At 41.8% G+C, this 18,804-nt stretch overlaps 1 protein-coding gene across 4 annotated transcripts in view; it reads right to left on the bottom strand.

Moving 5' to 3' along the window:
• The window catches only part of LOC134403981 (cystine/glutamate transporter-like), a 35,364-nt gene that overhangs the window by 2,875 nt on the left and 13,685 nt on the right, over nucleotides 1–18,804 (bottom strand). For all 4 annotated transcript variants that reach the window (XM_063134527.1, XM_063134529.1, XM_063134526.1 and 1 more), the window contains 11 exons: nucleotides 18,447–18,731; nucleotides 15,549–15,675; nucleotides 13,112–13,227; nucleotides 12,805–12,930; nucleotides 11,187–11,286; nucleotides 11,034–11,078; nucleotides 10,433–10,556; nucleotides 9,876–9,979; nucleotides 9,045–9,141; nucleotides 4,597–4,746; nucleotides 1,255–1,429 (listed from right to left, as the gene is read on the bottom strand). In XM_063134527.1, coding sequence (XP_062990597.1) covers nucleotides 1,255–1,429; nucleotides 4,597–4,746; nucleotides 9,045–9,141; nucleotides 9,876–9,979; nucleotides 10,433–10,556; nucleotides 11,034–11,078; nucleotides 11,187–11,286; nucleotides 12,805–12,930; nucleotides 13,112–13,227; nucleotides 15,549–15,675; nucleotides 18,447–18,711 — 1,429 coding nt within the window. In that variant the 5' untranslated portion in view covers nucleotides 18,712–18,731. The remainder of the gene's footprint in view (nucleotides 1–1,254; nucleotides 1,430–4,596; nucleotides 4,747–9,044; nucleotides 9,142–9,875; nucleotides 9,980–10,432; nucleotides 10,557–11,033; nucleotides 11,079–11,186; nucleotides 11,287–12,804; nucleotides 12,931–13,111; nucleotides 13,228–15,548; nucleotides 15,676–18,446; nucleotides 18,732–18,804) is intronic.

Raw genomic sequence — 18,804 nt, 5'->3', positions numbered from 1 at the left:
ATTCCATACAGTGGTATTTAAAATGTATTTACTTCGAAAGAGGGCAAAAATGTAATTAAAGAAGCTGTCCTATGACAAACACCAGGTTTTTTAACTGCAACAGTTAAAAGCAGGGCTTGGATCATAGGCAGTCTATATCTACTGTCATTAGCAAGCGATGAAAGAAGGTTGATTGAAATCTACTGGTAGGCCTGTGGGTGATCTACAGTAGATCTCACAAGTAAAACTGCCAGTAATTAAATATAATAAATAGAAATTCTACTATGACTGTTCTTATGCTAACTGTGAGCATGTCTACACCAGCCCTATATCTCGGGGTTGTCCCTGGATCATCCCTGTGCATCCAAATGATGCACAGGGGATCCTGGGGGCAAGCCAGGACAACCAGGGACTTTCCCCAGGATATAGGGAACCATGGAAAATCCAATTTTTCTGCGAACCCAGGACCATCCCTCAGAGCACAGGCTGTATGGCCGCTGCTCTCGGGTTGATCCTTCTTGCAGGGTGCTTAAAGTGTACACGAAGTTGCATGGGGACAGTCTGTGCCCATCGGGTGGGGAGCGGGTTCGGTTTTGGGGTTTGTTGGTTTTTACCTTTTGAGGAGGAGCATAGTTGCACTCCTTCTCCCTCATCAGAAAAAAAATGGAGGACGCAACGTCCTTCTGGGACGTTGCGTGGCCATCAAGATGCTGTGGGAGGATCACAGAAGCCAGTAAGTCTGTGATCTTCCCCCTCCTTCCCTCTACACCCTATGGTGTAGACATGCTCTTTGTGTCTCTTAGATGCGGTGATCCTCACCTGTAAAATCAGGGTATGAATTAGTTGCCTTCATCCATGGCTATGTGCAACTCTGCTGGCCAGGTTCAGAGTTTTGTGTTGATACCACCTGGTGTCCCAATCCAGCCCTCAAGGGTTCACCGGATGGCCACTCCCCTTTCCTTTGGCCCCACCCCTTTCTCTCTGACCACCAATTATTTGCCAGTCTCCAGGCTTTTGTACCTGTTTTTTACCCATTCAAAAAGGTTGAAATGTCTCTTCTATTGTTGAGGCAAACTAAACGGTCTTCTAATCATTCATAGTGAAGCTAAACATGATAAATTTCTTTACTCCAGTGTAAGCACGCACCACCCCCATTTAGATTAGGTCTACAGTGCTCTGGGAGGGGGGGTGTTAAACCTACTCCCCCCCCTCCATTTTCAACCCGAAATTCCACCCCTATTGTAGCATTATCCAAATTATCCAAATTCTACTCACGGAATGCAGCACAGCAACACTTTGGCATTGACCCGTTGAAGAGCAAATAGTAAACTGGAAAACCACTTAAAACCATGGCACATCCGATGCTGATATTGATTGGGTCTGAGTAGAAAGACATTCCGACAGTGAAAAGGCAGATGATCGTGAAGGAAACAGGAATGAAGAGAGGAACCTGGACAAGGGGTGGGTGGGAGAGAAACAGGTTTCGCTAGACAGAACTGGGTGCAGTGGCATAGTGGAGCCAGACCTCAAAGAGATGCAACCCCAGTACTTCCTGATTAGCAGGGACCCTGATGTCATCAGCTACCCTCCCCGAGCTGCAATCCCCACAATACCCTGTTTCCCTGAAAATAAGACAGTGTCTTATATTAATTTAATTTTTGCTCCCAAAGATGCGCTAGGTCTTATTTTCAGGGGATGTCTTATTTTTCCATGAAGAAGAATACGGTACACATTTATTGTTGAACAAAAAAAAAAAGTCTTATTTTCGGGGGGATGCCTTATATTACAGCAGAGAGGCAAAACTGGAAGTAGATCTTATTTTCGGGGGATGTCTTACTTTCGGGGAAACAGGGTAGCTGGAGGAAATGGATTTTTGCAGCAACAATATATTGATCCTTGTAATGTAAAGTATTTGAGGATAGCTTGGCCATGAATGGGCAATTAAAATCTATTTGCTTTACAAAAGACCGTCACCTAGCAGTCAAAAACTTCCTAGGACTGGTTTGTTGATATGGATCAGCACAGCTGCCAGAATTTTGGGCGTGGCTATGGGGACTGTCATGATTAGTGTCTGCACTTCAAAATTTACCACTACACCACTGACTGGGTGTTTTACATGAGGAATGATGGCTTCACTGAAGAATCTTATTGTGCAATTGCCCAGGCTTCATTTTCCCCAGACATTTTAGACTATTAGCTCTGTTGTTTTATTTCTGCTATTGTAGATAAAGACCTTTTTATTCTCCCAGCATTTTAACAGTCTATAAATAAATTTTAACTTGGTGTTTTAAATTTGTAATTTTGCATTGCTGCTGTTTTTATCTGGTTGAGCTTTTATATTGTATTTTATATTATGGTTTCATACTGTTGTTTTATACTTTGAATGTTTTTAATTTTTGTGAACCGCCCAGAGAGCTCCAGCTATTGGGCGGTATAGAAATGTAATAAATAAATAAATAAATATATAAAAATTTAAATCTCTCCATTGCTGCCAGGTTTACTTTGGTTTTACTTTAAAAAAAAATATATTTTTTTGTATTTTATCCTGTATTTTGTGGTTTTAATTGTTGTGAACCACCCAGAGAACTTCAGCTATTGCATGGTAGAGAAATGTAATAAATAAATAAATTTTATGGGAGTCCAGATGGCATCAAATCTTCAATTTGTAGCCCTCCCATATCCCAGGTCACTTGATTTGTATTTCTATTTAAATTATAGTCATTATTTCCAAATATGCACCTGTACATCTACATCAGCATTAACCAATTTTGCAACTATATGTTTTCATTTGGTAGACGTGTAACTGACCACCCTAGGTGGAAGCCTGCATTTGCAATTCCTCGGCTCTGCCATGCATGTCGGACGATTCCACATGGGGATTATTTCCAGATGGGTGCAGGGACGAATCTACACGTCGTACTGAAGGCGCCTGCGTGCACCTCCAGTCCGCCCTCAAAACGATGGTGTAGACGGAGAAAGAAGAGATGGAGGAAGAGGCGGAGGAGGAGGAGGCTAGAGAACCGGCCGCGTCCTTGCTGCCACCGCCACCTCCCCGCCGGCCTCCTGCTGCCGGGGTAAGAGTCACCCAAAACTCTTTATGTAGATCTGGCTAGCAAAGAGCGGGGGGAGGAAGAGGCATGTGCAAAGGGCCCGGATGTCTGCGCGTGTGTCTGTGTGTGTGTGTATGCGCGTGTGTCTCCAGCCTGCTTCCTCCGCCACCCCCTTCCACGCAGCCACTTGGTGTGGCCAGGGATCTCCCCCGCGCGCTCCTTGGAGAGGGAAACTGTTGCTGGCAGCGGAGGGCGAAGGGGAGGAAGAGGCGGTGGTGGCGGCGCATGCTGCGTCCTGGCCTTTCCCGCGGGGAGGGATTTCTCTCTCTCTCTCTCTCTCTCTCTCCTGTCTTCCTTTGAATTCCGCAATCCATTGTCCTCCTCGCTCTCGCTCAGGGCTGCTCAGGCGACACACACACACACTCCCGCCGTGCCGGTTCCCCAGCCGCCGCCTCCTCTGCCTCTTCCTCCGTTTCTTCTTTCTCCGTCTACACCATCGTTTTGAGGGCGGACTGGAGGCGCACACAGGCGCCTTCAGTACGACGTGTAGATTCCCTCAAGGTCCACTTCCAGACAAAACAGAAGGCATCATGTAGGAATTCTCTCCTTTTTTCTGAACGGATTTTTCACAGTAAGAAAAAAGACACAGGAAGTGGGAAAACACGGGAAGGTTGTGAATGCAAGACCAGCGTGTCTGGACACCCGTAAAATTCTGCAAATGAGGCATGGCAATGGCACTATAAAAGTTTCATCTGGAAGCATCTTGGAAGTTCTAAATCGATGCACTCAAGCCGTAAGAAGAAAAACCTGTGCAGCTGATCCAAGTAAGCATTCTTTAAAATTTAAAATGTATAGAAATCAGGAATTATGGTCTATGGCCATAAGAGGGCAGTAGTTGTACATCTATTTTAATTTAAGGTAGTCTGCTGCTTTGCTGTGCTGATAGATGTTATCAAAGTGAGTTTTCCAAACGGTTGCCTTAATTCAGCCTTCCCCAACCGGGCACCCTCCAGATGTGTTGTACTACAACTCCCATAATCCCCAGACAGCATGCCATGAGTCCAGCTGCCTAGGGATGATGGGAATTGCAGCACAACACATCTGAGTAGGGGTTTGAACACAGGTTCTCCCCCAATCCTATTCCAACACTCTAACCATTATACCACACTGCCTTCAGATTAATTTACCAGACACAATGAAGTTGATTGTAGGTGGTCAGTGGAGGCTAGTGGCTTCGATATCAGTGGAGTGGTGAATCTGCTCCAGGTTTTAGTCAGAATCAGTCAGAACTCTGAAGGTGTTTTTGGATAGCAACTTTAGAGTTCTGACCTGTTCTGACAGAAACCGCAGATTCACTGTCCCACTGACATTGGAACCACCAGCCTCCACTGTAGGTGGTATATCCTTGTTGGATACTTCCTGAGGTAGGATTTGAACCAGCAATTTCCTGGCTCACAGCTCTAGCTCTTAACAAGTATTCTTAACTGTCAGTGTACAGAGATGGGTCGAAACCAAAAGCTTAAAAATCTAGGTCATCATGGGATAAAATGGGCTAGCAAATCATTACCTTGAATGGACTTATTATCTCAGGATGACGGCAACGATGAACTATAAGCCCAAGTGTGGCTAAGCCGATGAAGAGCCACCGGGAGAAGCTGAAAAAGTTCAGGAGGTGATAGAGGTCTCCCACGCAAATCATGGCTGTGACCAGAGGGAACTGAAGGATGAAAAGATAAAACAGGTTTACAGTGCAAACTTACACTTATCAATTGACATGGTGACTTTTACTGTATGAATTGTACACCACAATCAACATCTTCCGAGGGAGGCTCAGAGGAAGGCAACAAAGGAGAGGGCTTTTTCAGTGGTGGCCCCCAGATTGTGGAATGCTCTCCCAAGCAAGGCCTATTCTTAACCGTCAGTGTACTTTGTCTTTTCAGCACCAGGTTAAGACTTGGTGTATTCCCACGTATTTGATGGTATATTATGCTATGGGCTCTTTAACGCATCCGTTGAATTGTTTTGGTTGTCACTTATGTTTTATGGGGTAGTGGTATTTTAGGGCTTTTCTACATGAGGCTTTTCATCCATACCTTTACCAAGTTTTCTGCTTCCAGATTCTTTGCGTGATTAAGATTGGCTCCTTTACACGTGTTTTTTTCGAGGAGTTTTCTTTCTCTGCCTTTCTATATGTTCCATTACATAAACAGTAGGTGGTGCTGTGGTTTGGCACAATTGCCATTCAATAATACCATTCAGAAAAAATATCACACTTTACTCATTAGGAAAAATCCAGGCTAATAGTTGCAAAGAACAGAAGAGGCTCTGTAGAATCATTACTGTGAGTGTACAAAAACAGCCTCATGTAGAAAGGCTCTTAATGGACGACTGATTTTAGCTGATTTACATTTTAACTTTGCTCTAAGATACCTTGAGTCTTTTTTGAGAAAGGCTTCTGAGAAATCTAAATAACAACAACAACAACAACATATCAGAAGTAAGTCAGATTGAGTTCAAAAGGACTTATGCCCAGGTATTATTTATTTATTGAAGCTCTCTCTGGGCGGTACACAAAAGTTAAAACTGTCATACACAAATCAAATTATAAAACAAACAACAGTATAAAACAAACAGTATTATAAAAACACAATAAAAATAATATATAAAAGCACAACCAGGGTAAAACCAAGGAGCGATGGAGAGATTTATACAGATTTAAAATATCAATTTAAATTACAGATTTAAAACAGCAAGGTTAAAAGACCAAGATGATAAATTGTTAAAATACTGGGAGAATAAGAAGGTTGAAAAGTGTATAGCGTAGGTGAACCTCTCTAGGGAGCTCATTACACAGCTGGGGTGCCACAGCAGAGAAGGCCCTCCTCCTTGTAGCCACCTGTCTCACTTCCTTGTTTTATGGGGTAGTAGTATTTGTAATATCAAATTGTAATCTCAAATTGGACACAGGGAAATAGCTAAAATCTAGAACAAAGACTGGCTTGTTTGGGTGTGTGTGTGAGAGAGAGAGAGAAAGAGTGTAAAGATGCAGTCTTCAAGCCATTTACGCTGAAGTAACGTCAATGCTTGCAATGCCAGTGCAAGGATGCACGTTTGCTGATCTTCGATTAAAGGAACCTAATTTTTAGAGTTTGGTATAAATGTTTAGAATGGGGGGGAACCCTCTAAACAAGCCCAAGGTCAAAATATACATAAAGGAGATAGTCAATTACAAAACTCAATATTTTGAATAAATGAGAACTCACTCACTGAAAGATTTTCAAAACATCAATGCAAGACATGTGTGCCAACTAGAGCTGTCAAACAATTAATGATTTTTAATTGATTAATAGTCTGGATTTTAATTGACAGATTTATGCACATGCATATGATATTACCCAAAAACTGATGGCCCTATATGTGAACATAATGTTTAGCTGTGCTTTGTTTTTCTTAATGGGTGTAAATCAGAAAGCAAAACCGTTCATTATCAAAATCATTAAACAAAAAGGTTTATCCACGTTTCGTCTACAAGACTTTCCTAGAAGAGCAAAGCCTCACTTTTTCTGAGCATCTGTTACAGCCTTCCCTTATTCTGGAGGGCACCAGATTAAAGGAATGTTGGATTACAATTTGGAGAACCATTTATTCCTTGATCAATTCCTGATCTTTGTTTACTCTTCACATTTACCTCTTCTATCTGACTTTGAAGGTAAATTCTTCGATGCATGAACTGTGTCATGTCTTTATAGCACCTGACATAAATTCGAATGAGATAAACCTTGTAGAAGTAATATAATTCATTGCTTGCATTTAGACGGACAAAGTAGATCAGCCTTCCCCAACTTGGTGCCCTCTGGGCATGTGTAGACTACAACTCCCATCATCCACAAGCCCTTGGATACCCCTGGAGGCTAGAATATTTTATTTCAGCAATCATTTGGGTTGAGGGCTTAATAACACTTTCAACATTTGAACGGGTGGTATATACGCACCACTCACAAATGGATACATAGATGGATATTTGGTCTGCCTTTGTTGAAGTTTATGTATAATCTCTTTTTATTTTTTAGAAAGCGGTATTTTCATTATATACACACACACACACACACACACACTTCACATGTATTAACTGTATATTTGCAGGATATAAATTGAATAAATAATAACAACTAAAGTTGATATATTCAGTCATGTTCACACACACACACACACACACACACACAACAAAGTTTTGCTTTGTTGTTTTGAAATTTATTTTTAAAAATTGCTAATGAAAAAAATAATTAGAAAAAGTCACCATCTTTAAGTTGTTTTTATGCGGCAATTGATGTTTAAAATTCTATTGAGCAATTTATAGCACAATCCTATGCATTTCTACTCAGAAGTAAGTCCCAATAAGTTCAATGGAGCTTACACCCAAGATTGCAGCCTTACTTATTTAAAAGATATATATTTATATATACTACCATTCATCATAGAATTCAGGTCAGTTTTCAATATATAAAAAAAACCCACTGAAATATAATAAATAAAAACCAATGAAGCACAATAACATAAGTAAATCAGCAATGTTAACCATTTTTAGTATTATTTCTGGTGCCATTGACAAGCTTTGTATTGTGCTTTGTTTTATTCCGGGTGTTCAGCCCCCTTGAATAGCTTATTTTTATTATTATTATTATTTGTTTTGTTTTCTACAATACTTAAACATACACCATTACAATTAAAGAAAACAACATACTACATAAATGTTGAGTAACATTAATATCATATCTATATAACATAATCAAACTTAACATATAAGTGCACCCCCCACCTTGGGATCTTATTCCTGATTCCAAAATCTCATACTTTCTTCTGCTGGTGGTTTCCCACTTCCCTTAGAAAACACAAATATTAGGAACTGTTTCCAGATTCCTTCAAAATCATTTGTTTTAGCTATACCTCTTCTCACTTTAATATTACATGTCAATTTATCATTAATAGCTATGTCCCATACTTCTTTATACCATTCTTCAATACAATAATCCCCTTAAATCTTCCAGTTCCTAGCTACAATCAATCTTGCTGCAGTCAGCAAATTCGTTATCAATTCCTTGATTTCTTTTTTACATTTTAAATCTTCAAATAGTGACAATAATGCAACTTTTGGTGTTCGTTCTATCTTCATTCCCACAATTTCTTCAGTCTCCAAAAACCCCATCTTCCACAATTTTTGTACATATTTGCATTCCCACCACATATGTAAATACGTTCCTTTTCCCTCCACATCCTCTCCAACAATTTGCTGAGTGCTGATTATTTATCTTATTTAATCTGACCGGGGTTAGGTACCACCTCCATATATTTTTAAAGTAATTCTCTTTTATTCTCACTGACATATTTCTCAACGCTCTTTGTTTCCATAGTCCATCCCAGCTCTGTTGTCCTATCTGTACATTCAAATCTGTCTCCCAAACCATTTTTCCTGAACTATCCATCGACCCTTTCTCCAACAATATTCTATAGCCCCCTTGAATATCTTAGAGAAAAGCAGGGCACAAAAGACAAAAATAAATAAATATCTATTTTATGGGCTTGCCACTTACATTTCTCAAATCACTTCAAATTTGGGAAATATAAAGAAGTCTTCCCCAACCCGGTGCTCTCCTGGGGGATGCTGAGAGTTGTAGTCCTAGATATCCGGACCAGATCTACACCAAGCAGGATATAACACTATAAAAGTGGTATGAAAGCGGTATATGGAGGCAGGGTCTACACTACTGCTTTATAGCAGTATTGAAATGCACTGACAACTGTTGGGGCCCATTGACACATAGCATATTCCACTTTCATAGTGTTATATCCTGCTTGGTGTAGATGTGTCCTGGGCCCCAACAGTTGTCAGTGCACTTCGATACCGCTATAAAGCAGTAGTGTAGATCCTGCCCTGGAAGGCACCCAGTTGGGAAACTGCTTTAAAATAACTGCTCAAATAAGCTGTGGATTTGATGCTGTGTCTAAAGGAGATCTTACCATGAGCATGACAGCAGGCAGGGGCGTATGTCTTTGGATATGAATCATAGAGAAGAGGGGAGGCCACTGGCCTTCTCTTGAAGCCACAAACAAGGTCCTAGAAGAAAGAAACAAAGAGTGAAACAAGCCAAGAAATCCATCTATTAAGAGTCTGGACTGGGGACATGTTTGTTTAGTCACTTTTAAACCAGCAATTAGGAGCAACATCAGATGAATGTTTTATTGCACACTCATTACTGGTCACTTACAGATTTTTGCAGGTCCCTCTCATGATGTCGTCTGCCTCCTACGTACCTCCCGCCCCTTCTAGACTTCTTCGCATGACAAAAAAACACCCCAGTAAGTCTGACTTATTTTTAAAGATGGAAGTTGCCGATATCTCCTGTTGCGTGCCGGAGAAGCAGCGGGATCAAAATGGCCCACTGAATGGGCCAAGTGCAAGTTGTTTACTTCCTCTTTCAAAAGAAGAAGTAATGAGGGGCAAACGCATGGGTGGAGAAGCGACGGTAAACAAATGTGATTTTCCCCCATGTGATGATGCTCAAGGTGTGGGCAAAAATAATTTACACTCCTGAATACGAGCATCTTTTTTCACCTCCAAATCAGGGGGGAAATGGATTTTTAAAAGTGTGCATCCCCTCCTCCCCACCACTTGAAAGAATATACATATTTCCCTCCCTAGGCTAACTTGCAGCTTTTTGTGTGCAAATGAGGAAGTGTGCACATTTGAATCCAAGTTTGGGGGTTGCCCATTCCAGCCTTACATGATTTTATGTGTAGCTGAGCCCTCAACCAGCCTTTAAGTCAGGTTAAAAACAGCAAGTCACTGACCTTGAAAAAGTAAAGATTCCTCCATTCATGGTTCCAAAGCAAGACAAGGAAACCAAGACAGGGATTACAGAGATAAGGCTCTGGAAAGCTTTCCGTGCAAAACTCTGGGGAGGAAAAGAAAATGCACATTTGCCTGCAGAAATGTGGTCCTACTGATCAATAGAGTGAGTCAACAGTGAGCGAAACTCACCAGAGTCATTGAGCCAGTGTGACATCCAACCCTCTTTCATGTATTTATTTGACTTGTACCTCCCTTTTTATACAACTTTGCTCAGAATGAATACGATGTCCATAGGGGAAGTACAACTGGAAATTCTCAAGGTTGTACCACTCCAGTCCCCACACCCTTAACCCGTGAATGAATAATCAGGACATTTGCCATTCTGAGACCTCACGGCGATGAAACTACTCCTGGGGCCCTTATTGGGTGAGAACCGTGTTCAGTCGCCACTGTCTAAGAAGCTTCTCTTCCATCTCTGTAAATCAAACCCTCAGGTGATGGTGTGGGGGGAGAGATATGAATCTGATATGAACGAGATTTTTGACTTTCAACTCACCACAGCGACTGCTTGGGAGGCAAGGACGTCTGCTGCTGTCAGTACCGTGTAATAGGAAACATTAGTAAGCATATATCCCACAATCACAGTGATCACAGACACAATCACAGCCAGGGGAATATTTCTACAAAAAAGAAAGAAAGAAAGAAAGAGAAGACAATTGTGAGGAAAACAGTTTCTTGCCCCCAAATCACATTTTAATTTAAAGCACCCTTTCATGCCTTCCAACCCACCCACCCCTCGCAACTTTGCTCCTTTACCCTCAAGCTGGTCTGATTCAATCTGCATTGAGTTGGACAGCTTGTAGATTTTATAAATTCATGTAAATAGAAATTTCTGCAAATTGCAATTTGCATAATTTGCACAAAATACACAAATTATAGTCGCAATTTGTGCAAATTTCTATTTGTGCATTAAAAAAAAAGTTTGCATTGGACTCTTAACTCTGATCAGCCCCAACCAGCATGGCCAATGGTCAGGGATATTGGGAGCTGTAGTCCAACAACGTCTGGAGGCCATAGGTTCCCTACTCTAGACTAAGGCCTCTGAGCCTGCCATACGTGCTAGTTTGTCTAGTCAATAGTCCATCTCTCAGACTCACCGTTCGGGCTTCACTAGTTCTTCTCGCACAAAACTAGTTTGAAACCTGCATTGCAGGAGGAGGAAAAGGACAGAAAAGGTTAGAGGTGTAGCCTAGTGACACCGACAGGTCATAAATTGATGTTGTAAAACACAGGTGTTAAACTCTGCATACCATCCGGAATAGGCGAACATCCCTGCGTAAAAAGCTAAAGGAAGCTTGTCCAAAGCGAGCATCTGGTCATTGAAAGCATCCTGGAAATTTTCTGTATGGCCTAAAGGAAAGCATAAAGTTAGAAAGAAAACGTATAGCAGACACTGAAACTTTTCTACAATGCCAAAATTTGTAGTACTGTAGTACCTTTGAGGCCGAGCATAAGATCACAAAAAAATGTGCAAGCTTTTAAGATCTCCAAATCTCTTCATCAAGCAAGATGTAATAATAATAATAATAATAATAATAATAATGTATATTGTTCTCTATACCACAGCACATTTCAATTAACCAAAACGAACAAAACACAATACAAACAAAAATCAATAAATACACATTAGATAATCTACTAACCAGAATTTAAACTAATTCACAACCACGCAATTAAAACTACCAAACAATTTAAAACCCAAGAACAAACAGATTTTTCCTCACTCAGGCAATTAGGTTGAAACAGGGGAGGGGGGAAATGCTGATTTGATGGTGAAGTCACAATGTGTATGCTCAGAGTCCCAAGATGCCTATTTTCTCTCTGAGGTCCACTGCTAAAATGGAGACCATGTGCTTCACCCAGGATGGAAAACCAGCTGGGATTTTATATTTTCAAAAACGGAGGACCCAACATTTTCCCTTTCTGGCTTCCAACAGCCCGAGGGGAAGCTATTTCCTGTAACCCTCACATGACCCGCAGAGGCTAAAATGAATGTCTGCAGACCCCTCCCCCCTTCCATCTTGCGACTCTGAACATCCAGACAATGTGACTTCACAATCGAGACAGCTTCTGCATCCTCCCGTATCACCCCCCCCACACACACACAAACTTACTTTTTATAGCATCTTACCTGATGAAGAGATCTTGAGATCTCAAAAGCTTGCACATTTTGTGTGATCTTATAGTTGGCTTAATAAAGGTATTATATGGATTTTGGGGGTTTACTTTCTTTTCTACACCATTAATCTGCTGCATCTACTTTCCATTTCATCACAGAATTGAGATGCAAGCATTAAAGAGCATTCCCTTTCCTACTTTTCTGCTACATAACTTCTAGGTGGCACTGTAGTCTAGTGGAATAGCACAAATACACAAGAGCAAACACCATTATCTTTCGCCATCAGAAACAATATTAGGTTTTCCGTGCTCTAAAAAAAGCTCGCTAAAACTGCCATTTGGAGACAGAAGCAAAACTGGAGGGTCCCTACATTTTCTAAAGAACCTGTAAACAACCATGAGTAGGGTATGACAAGCACCCAATAAAAGCTCATAGTCAACTTGTCTACCTCCACTTTTTGTATTTGGAAGGTTATGTTAGAAAGCCAGTGTGGTGTAGTGGTTAGTGTGTTGGTCTGGGACTCAGGAGATCCAGGTTCTAGTCCCCACTTGGCCGTGAAGCTCACTGGGTGACATTGAGCCTGTCACAGACTCTTCTCCTAACCTACCTCACAGGGTTCTTGTGAAGATAAAATGGAGAAAAGGAGGACCATGTAAGCTGCCTTGGGCACTTTACATGAGGAAAAAGGTGGGATATAAATGTAATAATACTAATAATAATACTAACAATCTTCAAAAACAACAGAGTACCTTGAGCTAAAAGCATCATGCCAGGGACAATAATGAGAGCCAGAGCTGCTAGCTTGATAATGGACAAGACGGTCTGAAGCCTGGCACTCCAACTGACGCTCCAAGAGTTCAAGATGAGGACAATGTCTGGATTGGAAATAAAGCAAAGGCATTCCATCACCAGCAACCTGATGGCCCTGCTCAGCTCAGTAGGGGGGCGGGGGGGGTGAAACATCCAAATTCGGCAAGACTCCTCAGTGAGTTTTGCTGGGGCTGGATCGTGACATGAAGGAAATTGGACAGGCCACAATTTCTCATTTGTACTCACAATAGCCAAGGAGAGCAACCAGTTTTACAGCTGGAAGTGGAGTTGGGCAGGGAGCGAAAAACGGCTCCAAGATGTAGCGGCCAAATGCCAAGGAGACAACCGCGCTGTTGGCCGGCCTGAAGAGAAAAGGGGGTTATAGTCCATGATGAGGCCTCAAGAAAATTCAGCATTCCCCCACCCTGCGCATGCTCTTTGCACAACCAGCATTTGCTTAATTACCCACACTGCTTTGCAGGTTGCTATGTTGTCTGAAGTCGGTGCGTGGCACAGCCAAGATAGCTGAACCAACTCCACAACCCCCAGAACTCTTGTTTTTAAATGGATACTGTTGTTTTTATGTTTTTAAGTTTTGTATACTTTTAACGTTTACTGTTTTTAACTTTTGTAAACCACCCAGAGAGCTTCGGCTATGGGGCGGTATATAAATGTAATAAATAAATAAATGCTAGAAACCATGGGTTGGAGGGTAGGTTAGAAGTGACCCCAGCTGTGCTATGCACCAGGTTCGGACGACATGGCAACCCACAATGCGGCAGATGTAATTAAGTAAAAGGAAGGCATGGGAGGGAGTGGGGGATACAACCAAAATGCATGGTTTCCCACACTGATTACACAAACCAGACCATTTTCTTTTAGCCTAACCCTCCTAGCGGGCTTGTTAGGAGGGAGAAATGGGATAGCCCCTTGCATTCCACACTAAGAACATTAAAGAAATATGATAAATACATATCAGGAGGCCAGTTAATGTAGACTGTTTTTATAGACTTCATTGAGTTGTAAATTGTAGTTTACAGGTTTCCTGAATGTAGTACAACACCCAAAATGTCGATATATGGATTCTTCCGATTAAAAATATTCAAAATACATCCCTTGTGGAGTTTGATATGGTTATAAAACTACACCAATAGAACTTCTGTATATTTTATGTTTTAGACTGCATTCCCAAACCAACTTACTTGGGAATATGCCCCACTCAACTCAGGGATTTGCTTTTGAGTAGACATATATAGAATTGCATTGCTAATTATTCATGTTTGAAGCTGAGATGCTACCATATATTACTAAAATTGAAACAAATATTGGTATGTATTTTCAAGATGTCAACATTACAGGTTTTCTCACTCAGTTCTGAATGCAAAATGTTGATCTTTTGAGTCCAATTTTTTTAATCCTAAATTTAAAGTTCAAGGGCTTTAGAACAGCTGCTTTGGTTGTTTGGATTTTGGCAGATGCCAGATATGAAATCTCATAAGCTTTCTGTCAAATACAGATGCACAACATCTATCAAATAATGCCAGATACCAAATACCATCTCATATCAGCTGTCATTGATCATCAAACACTAAATGCCATTTCATGTCAACTATCATATAAGTCCTATATCAAGGATTGAAATCAATCATATGGGCATGTCAAATAGTTGCACATGGCACAGCGTATTTTATACTGAGATGGACCCAAGATCTGCCATCTGTGAATGGATGGGTTCCAGTTATGGAAGGCGCCTCTGTCTGATTTCCCATGACACCCCCCCTTCCCCTCCCCTGTCCCAAGCTCACTCCATTCACTATCATCCACCGACACAGCTGCATTTCAGGGGGCTGGAGGGGAGGCAGTGGAGAGGAGTGGGTGGGGACATTCCCAATGCCATTTGCCACATCTAAATCTGGATCCAACTCATAGTGTACCATAGTACATCATGCTGCAAAGTGTTTTATTATAATGATTAACTAGTACATATTTAAACTGCCCAACAGCTGGGCAGTTCACAAAACAAAACTTAAAAAACATAAATGTAATTCTATGATTCTATGAAATGAACAAATGAATCATTCAACATAATATAAAAACCTGAAAAGTTTAAAAGAACAGAATAAAACCAAAGCAAAAGCAGAGCAAAGATCTTAAAATGCACTACACCGTTTTAAAAACTAAAGGCCTAAAAAAGTAGGATTTTTTTTTTTAAAAAAAACTCTCTTCACTTGGAAGGGAGAACATTCACAGAGTTTTGTCACAATGCAATCCTATACATGTGTACTCAGAAGTAATCCCCACTGAGATAAATGGGGTTTACTCCTGGGAAAGTGAGTATAGGGTTGCAGCATTAGTTACACAAAGTTGCCTTTCTCCCGGAAATATAATATGGCCATTAGCGTGGGCCAGCCTTCCCCCACCTGGTGCCCTTCAGATGTTTTGGACTACAACTCCCAGGATTCCTGACCATTGGCCATGCTGGCTGGGGCTGATGGGAGTTGGATTCTATAACTTCTAGCAGGCACTAGGTTAGGGAAGGTTGCTGTATTCTTTCTTTAAAAGTCTGTCATTTCTCCCATTGACATTTAACTATATATTATATACATAAATGCTCCAAATGTCCATTTGGGACATTTTTAATTTGTCGTTACATTTATGACAGGTCGCAGACAGAAAAGTTTACCTTATAGCAAAGTATTCGGCCCATAGGAACAGGAATCCTGGTAGGGGGCCCAGGGTCTCCAAGATGTAGATGTAATGGCCTCCAGACTTTGTGATTCGTGTGCCAAGTTCTGCATAGCTCAGAGCACCTGGAGGGATTCAGGTACAAAATAGCTTTAGCAAACCCCCTAGAAGAATTCCCTCTGCATGTCATGCTGATGGGATGGTTTTTTTTAAGAACATAGGAAGAGCCATGCTGGATCATACCAAGGGTCCATCTAGTCCAGACAGGTAGATACATTTATTATAATCATAGATCGGCATATTACATGTACAAAACTTACACATAATTTTGAATGCTTTAATAATAATAATAATAATAATAATAATAATAATAATAATACAATGAAGTAACACAATGAGGTTACACAATAATAACATACAAACACAATCATTTTTTTAAAAAACAAACAAACAAACACAAACAAGTAAGATATAACCCAACATTCACCCACCAGGTGCCCTCCAGAGTTTTTGGACTTCAACTCCCATCAGCCCCAGCCAACATGACCAATGGTCAAGAAACCTGGGAGCTATCATCCAAAATACTAGAGGTAACATATAGCCATCAGGACTAGTAGCCCTTGATAGCCTTCTCCTCCAGTAATTTATCTAACCCCCTTTTAAAGCCATCCAAGTTGGGGGCCACCACTACATCTTGGGGTAGCGAATTCCATAGTTTAACTATGCGCTGTGTGAAGAAGTGCTTCCTTTTATCTGACCTGAATCTCCCACCAATCAGCTTCCTGGGATGACCCTGGGTATGGGAGAGGGAGAAAAATGTCACCCTCTCCACATTCTCCTCACCATGCATCATTTTGTACACCTCTATCATGTCTCCCCTTAGCCTCCTTTTTTCCAAGCTAAACAATCCCAGCTGTTGTAACCTTCCCTCATATGTTCCAGCTCCAGAGATGCTCCAGCTCCAGAGAAGGGCCACATTCCCACCATGGGTGGGACAAAAGGGGTGGGGTCAAATTTCCAAAAAGGTTTAGCTTAAAGCTCTTACTGCCATGAACTAAGCCTTAGGAGAAGCATTTCAACCTTTTAGAATGGGGGGAAATGGAGAAGTTGGGAAACCACCTAAATGATCAGCCATTGTGGGTAGGGGAAGGGGGTAGGACCTTCTGGGCAATCCCAGAGGACTACATTGGAAACCCAATTGGATCAGATATGGCTCATGGGCCTGAGGTTCAACATCCCTGATCTAGAGGAAGGACTGCAGCTCAGCATTAGAGCACCTGCTTTCCAAGCATCTATAAGTAGTCTGGGAAAGGGCCCTGCCCAAAACCCTGAAGAGCCGCTGCCAGTCAGTGTAGACAATATTGGGCAAGGGTGAACCAGAGGTCTGACTTTGTACTGGCAGCTTCGTGGACTCCTCCCTCTTTCCCTGTGCACCACTCCTCAATGCACAGGGAGGTCTGTCGTTTTGAGTTCCTGCTTCAAAAACAAAAATGTCTAACTTCGTAATCCGTTCAGAAGTAAGTCCCATTGAGCTCAATGGAGCAGACTCCTTTATCACAAGTGTATGGGTAGGACTGCAGCTGTAGTACTGCCAGAACCACCGCAACTGGGGACCGGAACAACGCAGATCAGCATGAAGGGTTGGTGAGCCATGAAAATCATTGTGCTTAGAATGATCCCCGCTGATATCCATGAAGCTAAAACTGGAGACTGTGATGTAAACCTGCCATGGGGTCTCCATATGTACATCCACAACAGTGCCATATGGTCAACAGCCAGCTTAGAATCTACCCTGGGTTTTTTTTAACCTAAATGCCTGGCCTGCAGCATCCATGTTTTGGCCAATACACACACAGTACAAATAGAATCACTGTATTTATTGTTGCAGAGAACTTCCAGTAAATTGTTGCCTCTTAGCTTCCCATTTCATGTAGGGCAGGAGGGGTGTGAATTCCATTTTGACTCTCATACTTAATCTCAGTTCTCTTTGACAGAAAAGGGTTATTAAAAAGAGCCTGTGTGTTTCACCTAAGGATGGAGAGGTTTTGAATTAATTACTGGATTTTATGACTTCAAAACTGAGGAACTACCATTGTTTGCTTGTTTCTTCTTCCCAGCAACATTGGGGAGGGTTCTGGGTGAAGATTGGAACCATCTCGTACATGGTAGAGCCATTTTGGAATGTCTGCAGCCCTCTGCCACTTTCAGCCTTGAGTATATCTACACTAGAGATTAAATCCGCCGCTTTACCGAGGCTTCCATTTCCGGATTCTTTGAAGGATTAAAATTGGCTGCTTTATACATCCTATGGGTCAAAGACTTCAAATCAGCCTTCCAAATTGCATCACGCAATGTAGGTTGCCTCTTAGGCTGTGTTCTGATAAGATCTCAATTCATATTAGTTACCCATTAACTCTCTCTGGCATTGCAAGGGTCTACTCAAGTTCAAGGCAAAAACAAAGGCTGAGTACATTGTGGACATGGTGGAGGTGTCATGTAAGCAGGGGTAGTTAAATTACATCAGCTATCTGATTATATATCAGAGGATTAATGCCCCTTCATCTCTAACCATGAGCCAGAACACAGCTTTAGTTCTGGAGCCTGGGCTAATATCTTGCATTTATACCACCAGAGACATTGTATAAAGCTCCAGGGGGTGTACCTGGGGGTGTACTGTACCTCTAGCAGCAGGAACAATGTTCCTGGTTCCCTATACAGCCATGGTAGCTTGCCAGAGGAAGGAGCTGTCAATTCGCTTCCTGCTGCTCTGCAGCGCCGCCACCTCCAATGGCTGGAGGAGAGCATTGCAGCTACCAATTAAACAGGACAGAAGGGCCAATGGGGCTCCTCATCCTCCAAGAGCTGAAGAAGGAGAGAAAAGAAACTCACCACGCACCAAACATAGAGAGAATCCCGCACACAAACCAGACGATTAAGGAGTAGCCCACGTTGCCGGAGTTTTTCAGCACCCCTTTGGGAGCGATGAATATGCCGCTGCCCACCATGCTGCCAATGAGGAGTGAGAAAGCTCTCAAGAGGGTGATCTTCTTCCTCAGGAAGACAGCCTCTTCTTTCTTCTTAGATTTCCCCATGGCTCGTGGGATCTGGGGCAACAGAAGACTGTTCAAGTTCTGACGCTGAGGTGCAGCTTGAGCTACCATAGAGGTTCTTTCCAATCAACCTAGATTAAAAATGCGAGAGAATTTGTTATGGTGACTCAGAGCAGAACTGCACATTATGAAACAAGTACAGCA

Source organism: Elgaria multicarinata, chromosome 9 (assembly GCF_023053635.1).
Source record: "Elgaria multicarinata webbii isolate HBS135686 ecotype San Diego chromosome 9, rElgMul1.1.pri, whole genome shotgun sequence".
In the NCBI taxonomy this organism is placed as follows: Eukaryota; Metazoa; Chordata; class Lepidosauria; order Squamata; family Anguidae; genus Elgaria; species Elgaria multicarinata.
Note: the sequence above shows the minus strand (reverse complement) of the source record. Positions and strands in the feature narration are given on the sequence as shown.